Genomic DNA, 19,508 nt, shown 5'->3' on the forward strand with positions numbered 1-19,508 from the left:
ATCTTCATGACTCCTGCCCTGGCATTTTATCCACTGAGCCACCTACCTGCCCTCTTTTAGAAACTTAATACACATTCATTTTGAAAGTAACTCATTAATTTTCTAGTTTACATTCTAAGAATATATTTATGAATAATCTTTTGCATAATGGGTTGTCCTGTTACTAATGGCGTCTTTGTCCTTTTTAAATTTATATTCTACGTCATAAATTTAAAATCCTAGAACCTGGAGCTAGAAGGGTTTTTGAAGATCATTTAGGCCTCATCAGATAGCTGAATAAACAGAGCCACTTGGTAGCAGAGCTGAGACAAGAACTTCCAACACCAGTCCAATAACTTGTGGTCTCTATAATGCTGTCTCTCCACTAACCTGATGGTCTTAGGTTAATTGTCATTTTTCTTTGAAGGAAGTAAACTGCACCGTTGGTGTTTGTTTAATGAATTATTAGTTTTTCCTCTTCACGTACTTATTGCCTAAAATCTTAATATGAAAGTCAGAGTACCTGGATACATGACACTCAGCAGTGTTTTCTTATCTTTTTGATATATTTTAGCAACCATGAGTATGTATTCTGATTTTCTGCACACTTTTCTGAAGCATGCTTCAAATACAGTTTTTGAACTTATAGAAGAGTATGAGAACATTTGTGAGAGCCAGGTAAGCTATTTTACCCTTCTTTTAACCAAGCCTAATACTTTTGTTATTAAAACATTAGAATAATGTTTCAGGTGATCTTGGAAGTACCTTGGGGAAAAAACAGTTATGCTGCCATTACCTTTCCATTAGATAATCCTACAGATAAGTCTTTGGAAACGTTTTACATGAAATTTAGAAAACTTTGAAGTCTTGTAATACAATATAAGGTTACTTGATGATGTCAACTTCTAATAGAGACTAACTTGTGATTTATGAGAACTATTAATTACCTATTTGTCTGTTTTTTTAAGCCAATTACAAAGTAGTTACTTTGAGAATTCATTTAGCTTTACATCTGAAACAATGAACAACTTCATTGTGACTAAGTATGAGTGGAACAAATGAAGTTTTTATTAATGAGTTTTTTAGATTAAGAATGTTACCAAAAGAAGACTTGCAGGAGGGCACTTTTCACCAATTCAGTTGAACATATTCATGAAGCATCTCTGTCAGAAGCATTGTGTTTCCCCTGAAGGAACTACAAAAGTTAATAAAGCATAGTCTTTGTCCTTAAGGACTTTACGTTTTGTACTCTGTAATGACATGAATACTTCTGATTTAGGAAAAGACAGTGCCTGATTGACTAGGTAGGATGACATTATTCTTCACAATGTATTACGAGAAGGAGTTTGGGCTAATGCAATCAGTAGTTTTGGATAAGAGGCTTGTTCCAAACTAACTTAAAAATGTGTATAGAGAAGCATTGTGGTAGGGTGGATAGAGGTCAGTCTAAGAGTGAAGAAGACCTTGGTTTTATGTGGCAGTGAGCAAATCATTTAACCCAAATCCCACTTGTGATGCATCCTAATTATGTAATGTTAGGCTGGTCCCTTACTCTCCAATCTCCCAGGACTTCAGTTTCCTAATCTTAAATTCAGGTTAAACTGTATGGTTTCTGAGATCCCTTCCAGCTGTAGGTTTTTGCTCATCTGACCTCTCAATGCCTCGGTGATTTTTGTAAGCCTTAAGTCCAAAACAATTCCTGTCTACATTGGTCAAAGGGAGTTCCCTCAACTAGAATCCTTGACTGCAGATGAAGTGAGAGGTTTTTTTTTCCCCTTTTTTAGATAAATTTTTTTAAAAAGATTTTTTTTTTTATTCATTGAAATGAGAGCATTGGAGGGGAAAATTGGAAAAGAAATGAGAGCTATGGAAGAAAGAATTAGAAATATAATTAGCAGTTTTTCCACAATAGATACAAAACCTGACCCAAGCAGTAAACTCTCTGAAAATTATAAAACCAAATATAAAACTTCATGTAATGAAAAGAAATATTGAAAATCAAAAGACTTTTTAAAAAGTAGAAGAAAACGTAAAATATCTCAGCAAAACTAATTGGAAAAGAGCAAAGAGAAAAATTTAAGAATCGAGGTCTTTGGGGCAGTTGGGTAGCTAAATGGATTGAGAGCTAAATTCAGAGACAGGAGCTCATGGGTTCAAATCTTAGCTGTGAGATCTGTGCAAGTCACTTCACCCCCATTGCCTAGCTCAGGGGTCCCCAAACTTTTTACAGAGGGAGCAGTTCACTGTCCCTCAGATTGTTAGAGGACCAGACTATTAAAAAAAACTATGAACAAATCCCTATGCACACTGCATATATCTTATTTTAAAATAAAACAAAATGGGAACAAATACAATATTTAAAATAAAGAACAAGTAAATTTAAATCAAACTGACCAGTATTTCAATGGGAACTATGGACCTGCTTTTGGCTAATGAGATGGTCAATGTCTGGTTCCATATTTATCACTGCTAGCTGTAACAAGTGATGCAAGTGTGCATCAGTTAGTCTAGATCTGGTTGGAGATTTCAGATGTTTCCTTCTGGAAAAAGTCTGTTCACAGATATGTGCTACCAAAATGGTTGCCATTTTGAGTACATGGTTCCTGAGATTAGGATATGTCTCAGAGGGGAGAGCTACATAGAAATTAGGCAAGCTGCTTGACTTGAATGGGTCTTTCAGAGAGTCACAATTCTGCAGTTCAGCCAGTTCCATTTGGTAAATTGTATCCACATTTTCAATGTCAATAGAAAATGGGTTATAGAAAAGCTATATGTCCTGTTCATGAAGATATAAAGCTCTTTAAATATGAATTGGAACTCCTTTTGCAACTTTTTCAATGAATCCACACGTGTTTCTTTTGGAAATGCAATCAAGGGTTTTTCCGCTAACAGATTTTGAGTTAAGGGGAGATGGCAGAAATTTTCCTCCATCACTTGTTTGATAAGGAGGCCTAATTTTACTTCAAATGCTTTCACATGTGATTGCATATCACTAATGAGTTTCCCCTTTTCCGAAAGCATAAATGCTGTAATCTGTGGAAGTAAGTCCTAGAAATGTCTCAAAACTCTCCCTTGACTCAGCCAGCAGACTTCTGTGTGACACAGAATATCTTCATAGGCAACATTTAGTTCAGACAAAAATTCCTGAAATTGTCTGTGGTTTAGTGCATTAGCTCTAATGAAGTTAACACAAGATACTACAATTTTCATAACAGAGTCCCACTTCGGTGATTTACTACATAGCAGCGCTTGTTGGTGAATGAGGCAGTATATGGCTACTGGATGAGAATGGTTATGTTTGTCCATCTCTTGGTTAATGCGAGCAATTACTCCTTTCTTAGACCCCACCATGCTAGCAGCACCATCAGTTGTCACACTGTTAGTTTAGCCCAGTTCAGCTCCAAATCCTTCACAGTTTGGGAAACCTTTTCATAGATATCCTCCCCTGTAGTTGTTCCTTTGATGCTTTGCGTGCAGCAAGCTCTTCTGTGACTTCGAAATTATCATTTGTCCCATGAATAAAAATTAGAAGTTTGTAGAATCATGAACATCATTGCTCTTGTCGAGTGCAAAGGAAAAATAGGAAAGTTTTCTTGCCGAGTTTTGCAAGTGCTGATGCAAATTGTCTCCCATTTCTTGAATCCTTCGTGTAATTGTAGATCCTGAGAGACTAACTGTACTAAATAAGTCTGCCTTTTCTGGACACATCTCTTTGGCAACAGAAGAAGGCACTCTTTAACAAATTCTCCTCCACGAATGGTCTGCCAGTGCACACTATTAGCTTGGCAACTTGAAAACTTGCTTGCAGTGATGAAATATTTAGCTGCTTCTGCTTCACAAAAGTATTTTGCTGAGTTGCCGATGTATTTTTCAGTTTTAATATTTTAACTTTTCTCACATCTCCAACCAATCATATTTATCTTTATGTTGAGTTTGATAGTGTCGATGCAAATTGTATTCTTTGAACACAGACTATTCTGGCATATCAAACACATAGCTCTTTCCTTGTACTACATGAAAAAGTAACCATAAGTCCACTATTCTTTGAATATCCTACACTCCTATTCCAAATTGCTATTAATAAAATACATACATACATATATATAGTCCTACAAAAACAATATACCAACAATAATTTTGCCTGTGCAGAGGCATACAGACTGCACTGTCCATCAATGCAGTCTCATCTGTGTCCATCAATGCAGCCTTCCCAGTCCACATCATTTCAACCTTACCAGTGGTCATATTGGTGGAACTCCACTTTTACCTTAGGTTCAACTGGTGTGGTGCAGGAACCGGTATGAGAGCTGGCTCCTCCACCACCTTTCCAGTTCACACTACCCTGTGCGAATGACAACAATACTGTAAAGACAAGTGCTGCTTGTGTGCATCAGGAACAGAAGGTCTATATCCCAGACTCATACTTGTTAGGTGTCAGCCCAGATCTCATTTATACAGTACATTTAAGGGCAACACAAAAGCTTGGGCACGTGTTGGTGAAACCTACACTTGTGGAATTAGAAGTTAGTATTCTAGGAATATCTCTGTATGTGTGGAATAATAGAAAATTCTTATTGGTGTAATCTTGACTTAAAACTTCTTCTTCTCTCAGGTGAATATATTAAGTAAAATAGCAAGCAGAGCAACCCCTGGACTACAGAAGTTTTCAAAAACCGCCAGTGTGCTGTGGCTTCTTCAGCAGGAGATGGTTACGTGGAGATTGCTAGCCTCTCTTTACAAGTAAAGTGATGTGAAAATCATAGATACAATTGGATAAAGATTAAGCTATGAATAAATGCATGTTTGGGTTTAAAATGAATAGGATGAATTTGTGAAAAGATTTTGCTATTCATTTTCATTTTGGTATGATTTTTAAAAATTTTTTTATATATCTTTTGTTTTTTTTTTCATCGACTACATTTTTTTTAAACCCTTACCTTCCATCTTAGACTCAATACTGTGTATTGGTTCCAAGGCAATCTTCTGCCTGGTAAGGACTAGGCAATGGAGTTAAATGACTTGCCCAGCTGGGGTCACACAGCTAGGAAGTGTCTGAAGCCAGTTTGGAATCCCTCAACCCTAGACTGGCTCTCAAACCCTTGAGCCCCCTAGCTGCCCCCAGTGTGTGTTACTAATAAAATGTCAGCAGTCTTGCTCTTGGGCATTAATGTATATTAGGTTAGATCAAATACTCACTACTTAAATATCTACTATTTTTAACATATACTGTATATGTATGATCTACTCAAGTATTAAAGAGTTTCCATTGCATGTTTTAATAATTAGGTTATTATGAATTATAAACTTTTTTCCTTTTTGTGCTTCTGTTCTGTAGAGACAGAATACAATCTGTACTAGAAGAAGAAAATGCATTTGCCATTGCTGTAAGTATGAAGTTAAAGCATTATAATTCGTATCAAGTAATGAATGGTGACAATAATTTTTTTGATGGCATTTTCCTTTCTTTTGTGCACACCTTCAAATTGGGGGAACGTGTTTCTGAGCGACAATGGGATTTAAATTTTTATTTTGAGTACAATGAAAGGAGCCATGTCTTTGGAGATTAAGAAGCTGGGTTCTAATCCTACCTCTAATGATGCCAACCTCTGTGGCCTTGGCTTTATCATTTACCCACCCTAGGCTTTAGTTTCCTCATTTGTAAAATGAAGGGATTGGACTCTGAGCTCTTGTCCAGTGTCATGATCTTAAAGAAATTCAATAAAACGTAAGTTTGTTAAGAATATTGGGGTTTTTGCTCTGTCATAAAACACCTTCTGTTGTAAAGGGGGATATTCAGGAGACAGGTTGGCAATAAGCTATCTTCAGTATACTGCCTGGGGGAAATTAGATGTTTTTAGAATCTGAATAGAATTTAAGGACAGCCTAAATAGCCATTCTCTCACATTGGTTTCATTATCTCTGTAGATGACAGACATTCTTCATAGCTATTCTCTTCTATTTCTGTTACTGGTCATATCTGTGAGAGATCCCTGGGCTCCCCTTCTGAGATCAAGTTGTGTGTCTCAGTTATCTTGGACATTTCGGATGGGGAGTCCCATTGGCAGCTCATTTAACGTGGCCAGACTCGTTCAGCTTTCCTCCCGTCCCTTTTCTGAATGTCTCTGTTTCGGCCAGAGGTGCCATCATTCTCACACTGGCGTTCACAGCCTCACTTTTTCTTTGATCAGTCCAGCTGACATCCTGGCACAACACCCTGGTGGCTTCATCTGCTCCCATTTCTAATGCCCCCAAGAGCAGGTGTGGCGGCATCACTGAGGTTGACTTGTAGGGCTTCCTTAACCCTGGCTCCCTTCCCCTCTCAGTGGCTCATCTCACCCCGGCGCCCTGTACCGGGTTCCCTGCTGCCCTTCTTGTTTCCTTCAGAATCAGACCCAAGGGTTGCCTTCTCCAGGAAGCCTTTCCTGATTCATCTCACTATGCCACCTTCCCACCCCATCCCCATTCTCATTCCCTCATGTTATAAATATTTCGTATGGACTTGACTGTTAGATGTTTGCTCCTTTGATCGGATGTAGGTGCCTGAAAGGCAGGGTCTGCTTCCTTTTAATTTTTATACCTGGTGCCTAGCAGCACATGGGAAGCTTTTAATGAATACTTACTAATTGGGAAGCTATTCCTAACAATGAGTTTTTACAGGAAGGAAATACAAACATATTTGTCATTTTATATATGTTTAGGTCCCCCTAGAGCAGTGATGGCAAAACTTTTAGAGGCGTGCTAGGCCCCACCCACACTGGGTGCCACACCCTGCTTGTGCCCCACCCCAACCCAGACTGGGGAGGGAAGAAGTGATTCCACTGCCTGCTGGGCAGAGGGGCAGGTCATATGAGGAATGTCCTCTGGCATATGGAGAGAGGGAGGGGAGCAGCCCCTCTGGCAGGTGATGATAGGCATACCTACAGAGAAGCTCTGAGCCCTTTTGGGCCCCTGTGCCATAGAGAGTAACTTAAGTATTCAAGATATTTCCTCCCTCCTCACATTTGCTCTCATACTATTATTTTGTAATAATATAACAACTGCATTTATTTTAATGGCAATGTCTGTTCTTAAACAGTCCCTAAATGCCAGTGAAAAGACAGTGGTGGATACATTATTCCAGCGAGATTCACTTATTCGACAAAGCCAGGTATGAGTTGGGACTTTAATTTTTTAGAATAGAGGGGGAAATGAACTATTTTTTAAAATTGTGTTCAGTTATCTTACAAAACCACCAACAACATGAGTAAGATTAAGGTCCTTATGTGGCCTTCTTCCCATGTATAATGTACTTGATTGGATTGGAGTCAAAGAAATGACTTGACTCACTCCCTGTTTGTGGTGGGATCTGCTTGGTGTCACAGTGAGATAGAGGTGAGGGGTGTTGTCTCTTCCAGAAGGAGACTTTGGCATGTTGGCCTCGGTTTGAGGGGTTTACTGCTGAAGAGCACACGTGGCCTTTTTGCTGGCTCGGTACTCATGGAGCCAAAGACAAATACTTGGGAGCATCACCCGTGGTCATTTGTCATGCCTACATAAATTAAAATCATTTTACCGTGTTTTGTTAGAAAACCTACTTAAGAGACATCTAGATCTTGAAATTGTGGTTAATAGAATTAACTTTCTTTTCCAGCTGGTGGTAGATTGGTTGGAGAGTATTGCCAAGGATGACATTGGAGATTTCTCAGATAACATCGAGTTTTATGCGAAATCAGTGTATTGGTAAGTCACTGAACATTCCACTCAGCAGACATTGATTAAGCACCTCCCACATGCTTAGTGTTATGTGGGGTTCTGGAGGAAATACAAAGATTAGGTGCTTCTAATCCAGTAGGGTGATGGCTGTTTTGTCATGCAGTTGTTTCAGTCATGTCCAACTCTTCCTAACCTCACTTGGAGTTTTTTGGCGAAGATCCCAGCCTGGTTTGCCATTTCCTTCTCCAGTTCATTTTACAGATGATCAGTGATTCACCCATAGTCACACAACTAATCAGTGTCCGAGGCCAGACTTGAATGTAAGATGAATCTTTGCTGACTTCCGGCCTGATGCTCAATCCCCTGTGCCCTAGAATGCTGGCACACATTTATCAATATCTCTATTACAAAATTGTTTTAAAAAAAAAAACCTAAGGAAGAATCTCAGGAGTCAACTGATAGGGAATTGCTGCTTTTAGGGCCACAGAAGATGATAATCGAGAGAGGCAGGAAATCTCAGGGCTGGTACAGCAGACCGCCCATGGGTCCATCACTGGGATTTGTGGGGCTCAGTGGTGATAAAAGTGGAAGAGAAGGATCTGGGAGATGCCAGTGCCTAGTGGGGGAGTTTGCGGTTTCTCCCTAGCCAGCAGAGGGCTGTTGCTGGGTGTTGAGCCAGTGGCTGGCACAGCATGACTCTTAGGACTCCGGGGTCCATCACTTCTTCAGTGTGGGCACTGTACTTGTCATCGAGTTGCTGCTGCTCTTTACCTTAGTGGGTGGTGTTTGCTTAGCTCCTGTGGAAGAACAAGGGTCTCGGGGCACCCCGAAGGAGGAACCAGAGGCAGCCTGTGTCAACTGATCCTGTCACCCTCCCCCTCAGGACCCTCAGCTGTCGTCCTGCTTGTCTGGGTGCCCCAACTACCAGACAACCCCGAAGAAGAAGGCTCTGGGCGCCTCTGCCCTGTCAGATGGATCAAAATCAGAAGCCAAAGAGATTTAGTGGGAAAGAAATTAAAGTGTGTGTGGAGCCTTCTTTGCCTGCACTCTGAGGGGGCTTTCCCTCTGACTTGTAGCATAAGTTTCCCATCAGCATTAGGATGTGAACTCCCTGAGAATGGGGCCATTTGACTCTCCTTTCCTGGATCCTCGCTCAGCTAGTCCTCCTTGAAAATGAGATGTTAAGTTGTGTGAAAACCATTTTGTAAAATGTCTGGTAAAAGATACACACCAGGATCTCCAGCCTGCATCTCTAGGAAAACTGCAGCAAGGTGGAGGCAGGAATGAAAATTCAGCTGGGTCTGGCTAAGTCTGAGATGCTCACTAGCCATTTGCCTGCAGAATAATCCATTTTCCATCTAGAAGTACATTTGAGGATCCCTGCTGACTCGTAGAGAAGCGAGGGGCTGCTTTAGTAGCCAAAGTACCCATGTGAAGAAGCCTGGTATCCAGGATGTAGAGTTGCTTTGTTTATTTAGCACATTACCGTCTCACATTCACACCTGAGGTGAATAGAATAGCCCCTAGCCTGGCTTTTTGTCTACTTCTCTTTAAAAAGAGAGACATTCTGGCCACCATTTTTGTGATGAGCCTTTCCACATTTAGCTAGGCCAAACCTTCAGCAGATCTCACCCTGGGCCCATTGGGGAAGCCCTTCCAGCTTTGCAGGACATGTGGGGCCTTGTAGTCTGCTGGTATTGTCTTCAGGGACCCAGTGTCCTCTGTGTCTTGCAAAGGCATTGGAATAAAATCGTTGTGTGAGAAGGGAAATCTTTAGCATTGGTTATGAAGAACTGAATAATAACTTCTATTTGTGGGTATTATTTAGCCTATTGCTCTAGGCTCTAGAAACATAATATTTGTCATAATCTTCTGAAAAAAACAATTTGTTAATGGACCATAAATGGACCCTATCTGAAAATCTTAAATTCAGCATTGGATTTCATAAAAGCCTGTTACCCAGTCAATAAAAACTGCTAATGTTTTTTTCTGGCTTCTTGTCCTTATAAACTTTGTAGCTGAAACAACTTCTTAGAATTAAGGCACTATTTTTGGTTTGGTGGTTGATTTGTTTGTTGTTAAGAATTCATTTGCCTTGATCCTAGGTTCAAATCTGGCCTAGCTGTGTGACCCTGGACAAGTCACTTAACCCCCATTGCCCAGTCCTTACCTCTCTTCTGTCTTGGAATGGATACAGAGAATTGATTCTAAGTCAGAAGATAAGGTGGTTGGGTTTTTTTTGTTTGTTTGTTTTTTAAACCCTTACCTTCCATCTTGGAATCAATACTATGTATTAGTTCCAAAGCAGAAGAGTGGTAAGGGCTAGGCAATGGGGAATAAAGTGGCTTGCCCAAGGTCACACAGCTGGGAAGTGTCCAAGGCCAGATTTGAACCTAAGACCTCCTGTCTCTAGGCCTAGCTCTCAATCCACTGAGCTCCCCAGCTACCCCCAGAAGATAAGGGTTAAAAAATAATAATAATAATTCATTCACCATGAATAAAGTCTATAGTTTGTCTATTTTATCTTATCTGTTCCTAATTTGGATATTATTTATATGAATTGCATTTTTTATGTGGCTTATAAGTGAAGTTAGAATAGACCACATTATCTTTGCTTATGCATCTTGATGTTAGCAAAATGTCCCAATTTTCCATTTCTTCCAGGAAGCAGCTATGTTTTCTGGGAGATACTTTAGAGAACCAGCTTTTGCCCTGAGTAATTCTACATCTAATCATATTGTACTTTTAGCTTCCTTCTTTGCAAAATAAAAAATAATGTCCTCTGGAAGACAAAAATCAGTAAAAAATGTTAATGTTGGGAGAGCAAATTACTACCTGTATTCTCAAGTAATTGAATTCAACTGGGTGATGTTAGCATGCGATGGTGCCTTGCTAGTTGAGACCCAAGAACCCTTTACTACTATTGAGTTTTAATGGAAAGGAGGGGCACTCTGCTGCTGCTGTGTCTGAGATCTCTCGCACCTTTTGCTCCCCCACTACTTCTCCCAGGTCTTTCCCTCCCTGTTCCTTTTCCTACCCAGCTTTTGAACTGTAAACCTTGATTAGATGAATTCTGCCCTTGTTCCTGGATGTAGGGTGTCATCTATTCCCCTGTGACCCACTCGCCAGCCTGTACCTTCCCCACCCCTGATCATCTCTCTGCTCCCCACTCCTCTTTGGTTGGGTGCCCTGGCTCTAGAAAGTAAACCGCTTCTTGATCTCTGGAAGCATTTGATATTTGTATCCTGGGGCTTGACATAATGCAGGGCACATAGAAAGTACTTAATTTCATTCAATAAATGGGGAGGAGTGGAGCCAAGATGGTGGCTTAGGAGCAACGAAAGTTGAATCCACTTTGACGATCCTTTCACTCAATATATTTTTTTATTTATTCGTTCTAAGATTAAAATGTGCCATATTTTGCTGACTTCTCTTTGCCTCTCCAGGGAGAGCCTGTGAGCTTCCATGTAGCTGCAATTTCTAATTTAATTTATAGCAAGAATTTCAAGATTGCTATGATCCACTTGTCCTAATAGTATGACCACTTGTTGGGAATGTCAAAAGGATCTTTTACCTATATCAACAGCCTGGAAACTGCCTGAAATCTGGATCTTAGCCCTCCCATGCTTCTTTTTCTATCGTCTACCACCGTCTCTAAAGACAGTAGAAAAGGGCTACATAGGATTTAAGTCAATTTTTTATTTTTTTCTGGGACATGGGTTGCTGTGGCCAAAATATTGATAACTTTGTGGCTGTCCTGTTGGTATCAGTTTTTCCATGTTTATCAAAGCTGGTTCTCATGCAGGAGATACAATCTGTTGCGAGGACTATACATCAGACCTGACTAGCATAGCTAAAAGCATTACCTTTGAGAACCCAAGACCATCCCCACAAGGTGATAATACATTGGAGCAGAATGTTAATGGATCACTTTTGTGTCACCGTGTAAATCTACATTATTTTTTATGTAGAGAATTAACATGAAATAGTTGTGAAAGGTAATGGTCATGATACACAATGTTAAAAATATTCATGTTTTCAGTAAAATTATTTATAAAGTTTATTGTTAGTATAAAAGGTCAAATAACCTTTGAAAGTTTTTAGTAACTTTGTAAGATTGGTTAAATTTTTTAGCATGAAAAATTATATAGAAAAAAATATTTCAAGTATAACTTGAAGTACTTTTGCTTTCAGGGAGAATACTCTGCACACCTTGAAACAGCGACAATTAATTTCATTTATTGGAAGTGTTCGTCCTCTTGTTACTGAATTGGTAAGTGTTGTCTGAAGGAAAGACTGCTATAATCACCATGAGGGGAAAATGCTCTTTTCACATTTTCATATCACCCAATGAATTCTCCTTACAGTTAAAAGTAAGAATTCCTAGCTGGGCATCAGTTTTACTGCTGGGATGGGGAAATGATCGTTGAAGGTTGTAATAATTACATTTTGAGGCTGCTAGTAGCTTAATGACTTTATTAAATCAAAGTAGTAATAGTAAAGGGAGGGAAAAGTAGGAGATTGAGAAATACTTAGTTTCCTACTCTATTGGCCACCATGGTGGATTGAAGCTCACCATCAATGAGAGTTCATTCAGCCTCCATGCTCCAGCCAAAAGACCCTCACTTCCTGCTGGGTCTCCCCCTATAAGCAGTTTTCTCCACCCACTGGCTTTCCCATGTTACATCTCAGGAACCAACCATAGTTTCTCAATTTGCCTAGGCCATCCTGTGGGGCGGTGCCTGTGGAATCAGCTTCCTATCTTGTTGGTTCCTTTCTTTGAGGGCCTGGCTATACCTGTCCATCTCATGGTCTTTGGCCTCCAGGTCACTGAGAGGTGATGTTAAGCAAGGTGACATAATGGAGAGTGAAATTCTCTTCTCACAAGGTTAGTGATCAGAGAACATGAAGAGTTAGTTTTGAGAAGTCAAATCTGGAATTAAGGGTGATGATGAGTGGGGACCCCTTGTGTATTTCTAGAAGAGGGGTTCAAGGTGTTTCTTCTCATTTCCTCATCTAATTCATATGAATGTGGGTTACACACCCTGGTCAGACCTGCCACACCAGCCCAGGGGCCCACGATCTGGAATAATAACCTTGGCCTGGCCTGGTTTTTTGTTTTTTTTTAATTTTATAATATTTTATTTGATCATTTCCAAGCAGCATTCATTAAAGACAAAGATCATTTTCTTTTCCTCCTCCCCACCCCCCATAGCCGACGTGTGATTCCACTGGGTATCACATGTATTCTTGATTCGAACCCATTGCCATGTTGTTGATATTTGCATTAGAGCGTTCTTTTAGAGTCTCTCTGTCATGTCCCCTCAACCGCTGTAGTCAGGCAGTTGCTTTTGCTCGGTGTTTCTACTCCCACAGTTTATCCTCTGCTTATGAATAGGGTTTTTTCTCCCAGATCCCTGCAGATTGTTCAGGGACATTACACCAACACCAATGGAGAAGTCCACTACATTCGATTATACCACAATGTATTAGTCTCTGTATACAATGTTCTGGTTCTGCTCCTCTCGCTCTGCATCACTTCCTGGAGGTTGTTCCAGTCTCCATGGCACTTTATTATTCCTTTTAGCACAATAGTATTCCATCACCAACATATACCACAATTTGCTCGGCCATTCCCCAATTGATGGGCATCCCCTCGTTTTCCAGTTTTTGGCCACCACAAAGAGCGCAGCTATGAATATTTTTGTACAAGTCTTTGTGTCCATTATCTCTTTGGGGTGCAGACCCAGCAGTGCTATGGCTGGGTCAAAGGGTAGATATTCTTTTGTCGCCCTTTAGGCATAGTTCCAAATTGCCCTCCAGAATGTTTGGATCAGTTCACAACTACACCAGCAATGAATTAATGTCCCTACTTTGCCACATCCCCTCCAGCATTCATTACTTTCCTTTGCTTAGCTAGTCTGCTAGCTTCAGAGTTAGCCTCAGAGTTGTTTTAATTTGCATCTCTCTGATTATAAGAGATTTAGAACACTTCTTCATGTGCTTATTAATAGTTTTGATTTCTTTATCTGAGAACTGCCTATCCATGTCCCTTGCCCATTTATCAATTGGAGAATGGCTTGATTTTTTGTACAGTTGATTTAGCTCTTTATAAATTTGAGTAATTAAACCTTTGTCAGAGGTTTCTATGAAGATTTTTTCCCAATTTGTTGTTTCCCTTCTGATTTTAGTTACATTGGTTTTGTTTGTACAAAAGCTTTTTAATTTGATGTAGTCAAAATTATTTATTTTACATTTTGTGATTCTTTCTATGTCTTGCTTGGTTTTAAAGTCTTTCCCCTCCCAAAGCTCTGACGTGTATACTATTCTGTGTTTACCCAATTTACTTATGGTTTCCTTCTTTATGTTTAAGTCATTCACCCATTTTGAATTTATCTTGGTGTAGGGTGTGAGGTGTTGATCTATTCCTAGTCTCTCCCACACTGTCTTCCAATTTTCCCAGCAGTTTTTATCGAATAGTGGATTTTTGTCCCAAAAGCTGGGATCTTTGGGTTTATCGTATACTGTCTTGCTGAGGTTGCTTGCCCCCAGTCTATTCCACTGATCTTCCTTTCTGTCTCTTAGCCAGTACCAAATTGTTTTGATGACTGCTGCTTTGTAATATAGTTTAAGGTTTGGGACTGGAAGGCCCCCATCATTTGTGTTTTTTTTTTCATTATTTCCCTGGATATCCTTGATCTTTTGTTATTCCAAATGAACTTTGTTATGCTTTTTTCTAAATCAATAAAGAAATTTTATGGGAGTTCCATGGGTATGGCACTAAATAGATAAATAAGTTTGGGTAGGATGATGCTCATTTTTATTACATTGGCTCGTCCTATCCATGAGCAGTTAATGTTTTTCCAGTTGCTCAAGTCTAGTTTTAGTTGTGTGGAGAGTGTTTTGTAGTTGTGTTCATATAGTTCCTGTGTTTGTCTCAGCAGATAGATTCCTAAGTATTTTATATTGTCTAGGGTGGTTTTAAATGGAATTTCTCTTTCTAATTCATGCTGCTGATATATGTTGGAGATATATAGAAATGCTGATGACTTATGCGGGTTTACTTTGTATCCTGCAACTTTGCTAAAGTTGTTGATTATTTCCACTAGCTTTTTGGTTGATTCTCTAGGATTCTTTAAGTAGACCATCATATCATCCGCAAAGAGTGATAGCTTGGTCTCCTCCTTGCCTATTTTGATGCCTTCAATTTCTTTTTCTTCTCTGATTGCTACTGCTAGTGTTTCTAGTACAATGTCAAATAGTAGAGGTGATAATGGGCATCCTTGTTTCACTCCTGATCTTATTGGGAATGCATCTAGTTTTTCCCCATTGCAGATGATATTAGCTGATGGTTTTAGATATATACTGTTTATTATTTTTAGGAACGACCCTTCTATTCCTATGCTTTCTAGTGTTTTTAATAGGAATGGGTGTTGTATTTTATCAAAGGCTTTTTCTGCGTCTATTGAGATAATCATGTGATTCTTGTTGGTTTGTTTGTTGATGTGGTCAATTATGTGGATGGTTTTCCTAATATTGAACCAGCCCTGCATCCCTGATATAAATCCTACTTGATCATGGTGGATGACCCTTCTGATCACTTGCTGGAGTCTTTTTGCTAGTATCCTATTTAAGATTTTTGCATCTATATTCATTAAGGAGATTGGTCTATAATTTTCTTTCTCTGTTTTTGATCTGCCTGGTTTTGGAATCAGTACCATGTTGGTGTCATAAAAGGAGTTTGGTAGAACTCCCTCTTTGCTTATTATGTCAAATAGTTTCTATAGTATTGGGATTAACTGTTCTCTGAATGTTTGATAGAATTCACTGGTGAATCCATCAGGCCCTGGGGATTTTTTCTTAGGAAGTTCTTTGATGGCTTGTTGGATTTCATTTTCTGATATGAGATTATTTAAGAATTCTATTTCCTCTTCTGTTAGTCTAGGCAGTTTGTATTTTTGTATATATTCATCCGTATCACCTAAATTGGTGTATTTATTGCCATATAATTGGGCAAAGTAATTTTTAATGATTGCCTGGCCTGGTTTTATGGTCTACCTCGCTGACCAAGTTAAGATTTGTGTAATCAATATCTAGTTAATGCCCAGCAGTATTTGTGCCAGTATGTTAATATTGATGCCACTAGAACAGATAATTGTCCTATCTTAAAAGTAATCTATGAGACGTATTCTGATTTGTCATATATTTGGAAATTTTTGTAGTGCACGTGTCCGTTTGCTCTGACCCAATGTCTGGCTGTTAAAGCTTCCATAACCATATTGTTCACATTCCTAAAGGAGCTTAGGTTCACATTGATTCCCCACTGCCAGGGGGCTCCTTTCACGGGCCTCCAAAGGGCAGGACCAAGCACACGGCTGCTGTCGGACCCTGGTTCTACCACCCAATGATTAGTTCATGCCATCATTTTCTGTTGTTCCATCTCAGTTCTGCTATTTACAAATCTCCAGGCTTCTAGCCTGTTGCCTTCAGTGAGGAGTATCTGTCATCATCTTTGACCCAAACCTATCCCCCTCTTTATTGAACTCATAAATTTGGCGATCCTTCCATAAAAACCTCCTTTCTTAGTTCTTCTTGGGGGGCAGGCCCTGGGAATAGACACACAGACAGGAGTATAGCCGACACCCTAAGAGGGGATTTCACCACCTCTATAGATAGGAATTAGGAGTAAACAGAAGAGAATTTTGGCTTAAAAAGTCACAAGGATCATGTCCTCAAATGCCCCTATTTACAGATGACCATTGTGTAATTAGAATTTCTGTACCCTAAAACTATGATTCCTGGCATCCCACTCTCCTCATGTTGCATGCTGACGTAGGGAGGATATAAGTTTGATGTAGCCCCGCCTCTTGATTCCTTCCCCCCCCCCCCCCCCCCCCCCCTGCAGCTGTGGCGGTTGGGTAAGTGCCAGCCAGGAGAGCTTGGTCATGTGGTCTTATTTTGTTAGATAATTACTTTTTTATTCCTTTACTTCTAATGAGTATTAATAAACTTTATAAAATATAACATTTGGAGTATGGGACATTAATTTAAATCCTACACGATGTATTCTTTTTTTTTTTTAACCCGTACCTTCTATCTTGTAGTCAATACTGTGTATTGGCTCCAAGGCAGAAGAGTGGTAAGGGCCAGGCAATGGGGATCAAGTGACTTGCCCAGGGTCACACAGCTGGGAAGTGTCTGAGGCCAGATTTGAACCTAGGACCTCCCATCTCTAGGCCTGACTCTCAATCCACTGAGCCACCCAGCTGCCCCCAATGATATATTCTTAAGCATTGATTTCTAGAAACTGCTGAACTTCTTCACAGAAATGCAAAACAAATTGATTCCAAATTGATTCATCATGGCCCAACTTTGATGCGCAGTGAGCTAGGCCCAGAATCGAGTCCGAGATCAGTGTCTCATCTAGGGTGTTGTGTAGCCGTGCTCTCACTGGGCGCAGCTATGTGAGGCCAGCCAGGCGGCCAGAGCAGACACTTCAGGAAGGAGCCTTTCTTAGGGGCTTGAAATGTTCTGGGTACAGCGGGTATAGAAGATACAAAAACATCCAGAATGGCCCGTCCAGAAGCCTCTGTTCACGGGGAGACAGCGTGTGGGTAAATGGGGGGTCCTAGTTCCTGCAGAGTAAGTGGAGGCAGACTTGGGGGAAGAGTAGCAAGGGCTCCAGGACCCTGAAGTCGCTACAGAAAGTAGCATTTGTATGAAGGGAATCCAGGGCTGGGCTCTGAGACCTCGGGGAGGAAGCAGCTCATTCCAAGCATCAGAGAAAGCCAGGGGAAGCACAGATGTGGAAGAGGGGCCTGAGTGAGGCAAAGTATAAGATGAGGGAAGTATTAAAGGGTGAAGGGCCAGCCACGGGGCGGATTTGTGAAGAAACAGGGACAGAAAGGGCCTGGGAAGGAGGTTGAGAGCCCTGGAAGGGCAGAGGTGATGTGGGAGAACTATGGATGGGGATGTGCATGTGAGTCAAAAATGTAAATATTCAGGGGGAAGCTGGGTAACTCAGTGGATTGAGAAACAGGCCTAAAGAAGGGAGGTCCTGGGTTCAAATCGGGCCTCAGACACTTCCCAGTGTGACCCTGGGCAAGTCACTTAACCCCTATTGCCAAACCCTTACCACTCTTCTGCCTTGAGGTGAGGGTTTAAATTTTTTTTTTTTAATTTAAATTTATTAAATTAAATTTTTTTTAAAAATGTAAATATTCAAGTAGGATGCAGTGGTTGGACACTGCCAAGGGGAAGGGCCTACAGTGTCAGTGGCCTGAGATGGGTGATGAGCAATAGTGTGACCAAAGCCACTGGAGTGCTTGACTGTAACATCTGGAAACCAGCGACCAGGCACAAATTAAAGACATGGTTCCCGATTTAATATAATTTCTAGGAGAAACTTTTCCTCCTTTTCCTGTTAGCTTTTGGAATGTACTATTTGTCCCAGTTTGGGGGGACCGTCCGTTGACCATTCTTTACAGTCTTGTTGTTCGTATTCTCTAATCCCTGCTCTCCGTGGCAGTCGATAAGTTGTGGATGGCTCCTCTCCTGTGGCCTCAGTTGCCATTCTTTCCACTGTGGTGTAGCGCCCAGGAGCACGTTCTGTAACTCCGACGTCAGGAATACCACCGGAGGAAGGAAGCTAACGCGGCCTGAGTGCTTCTCGTCTCTGGCATCTTTCCTGGCAAGGTCTCAGAATAAATACTTCCCAGTGCAGACGTGCCCTTGTTCATGGAACGGGTCTAACTCTTTGGAAGAAAAAATACTGAGAAAATGGACTGTCTCTGCTTGGGAAGCCATGAGACTGCTGCACCAGACAAGGCCTTGCTCGCCTCCCCTTTTCAGAAGTGTTTCTGTAGGGTCCTGGCTGCCTCCCTGCCACCGGGGGAAGCTGAGCCTGCCCAGGGGCACCCGCCTAGGACCCACCTCATTGGCTGCCCCCACAAGGGGAGGCCAGCTTTCTCGATAAAGTAGGAATAGCCATTTTCTCACTCTGCCTCACAGGGCTGCTGTGAGGATATCTCTGTCTGAGACGCGGTCATGGTGGGCTAGAGACGCGCCGGGCGTTCTGCAGGTGCCCTTGGAATACACATGACGAGACTTGAATGAACTCTTTGTTACAGGACCCCGATGCTCCCATAAGACAGAAAATGCCACTTGATGATCTGGATCGAGAAGATGATAACAGGTTACTCAAGTACCTTTTCACCCTTATCCGTTCTGGAATGACTGATGAGGTGAGCCAAAGAAAACCGTCCCCCACGCTTACCCTTTTCCTCTCACACCGCCTCGGGCTATGGACCATTGCTCATGCTGAGATATTAATTAGGTCCCAGATTAGAGGCTTGTCCCATGACTCTTTGTGCCCTCCTCTGTGGTCCCTGCATCACCCTCAAGGCTCTTTTGGTGGGCAAAAAAGTCTGGTCTGAGCCTCAAAGACACCCCGAAATAGGTGCCCCAAAAGCTGACTATTGCCATAGCCCCTGCCCTGTACACTTTCCCCTTTGGGACACTGAAGAGCTGCAGGAAATTATTTATTGAATGCTCTTTATTGCTACCCCTTTTTTTTGTCCCTTTTTAAACATTTAAAGAAAAAGAATCCTCCTCTTTTTATTGGCTAACTGTCTTTTTCTTGTTTTTATAGGCACAGCGTCTCTGTAAACGTTGCGGTCAAGCGTGGAGAGCTGCCACTCTCGAAGGCTGGAAATTATATCATGATCCTAATGTTAATGGAGGTAATGAAGAGAATTTCACAAATGCCTTTCACTAAGAGGCAGTGTCTGAGGGAAGGCTTTAGAATTATAAATTGCATTCCAATTGTTTTCCCTTAC

General features: G+C 40.9%; 1 protein-coding gene across 3 annotated transcripts in view; it reads left to right on the forward strand.

The window, feature by feature from the left end:
- NUP107 (nucleoporin 107) overlaps positions 1-19,508 on the forward strand; it is a 52,718-nt gene that overhangs the window by 14,924 nt on the left and 18,286 nt on the right. For all 3 annotated transcript variants that reach the window (XM_007502886.3, XM_007502887.3, XM_007502885.3), the window contains 8 exons: positions 554-657; positions 4,592-4,719; positions 5,315-5,363; positions 7,055-7,126; positions 7,610-7,698; positions 11,866-11,944; positions 18,801-18,914; positions 19,322-19,412. In XM_007502886.3, coding sequence (XP_007502948.1) covers positions 554-657; positions 4,592-4,719; positions 5,315-5,363; positions 7,055-7,126; positions 7,610-7,698; positions 11,866-11,944; positions 18,801-18,914; positions 19,322-19,412 — 726 coding nt within the window. The remainder of the gene's footprint in view (positions 1-553; positions 658-4,591; positions 4,720-5,314; positions 5,364-7,054; positions 7,127-7,609; positions 7,699-11,865; positions 11,945-18,800; positions 18,915-19,321; positions 19,413-19,508) is intronic.

This window comes from Monodelphis domestica, chromosome 5 (genome assembly GCF_027887165.1).
Source record: "Monodelphis domestica isolate mMonDom1 chromosome 5, mMonDom1.pri, whole genome shotgun sequence".
Lineage (NCBI taxonomy): Eukaryota > Metazoa > Chordata > Mammalia > Didelphimorphia > Didelphidae > Monodelphis > Monodelphis domestica.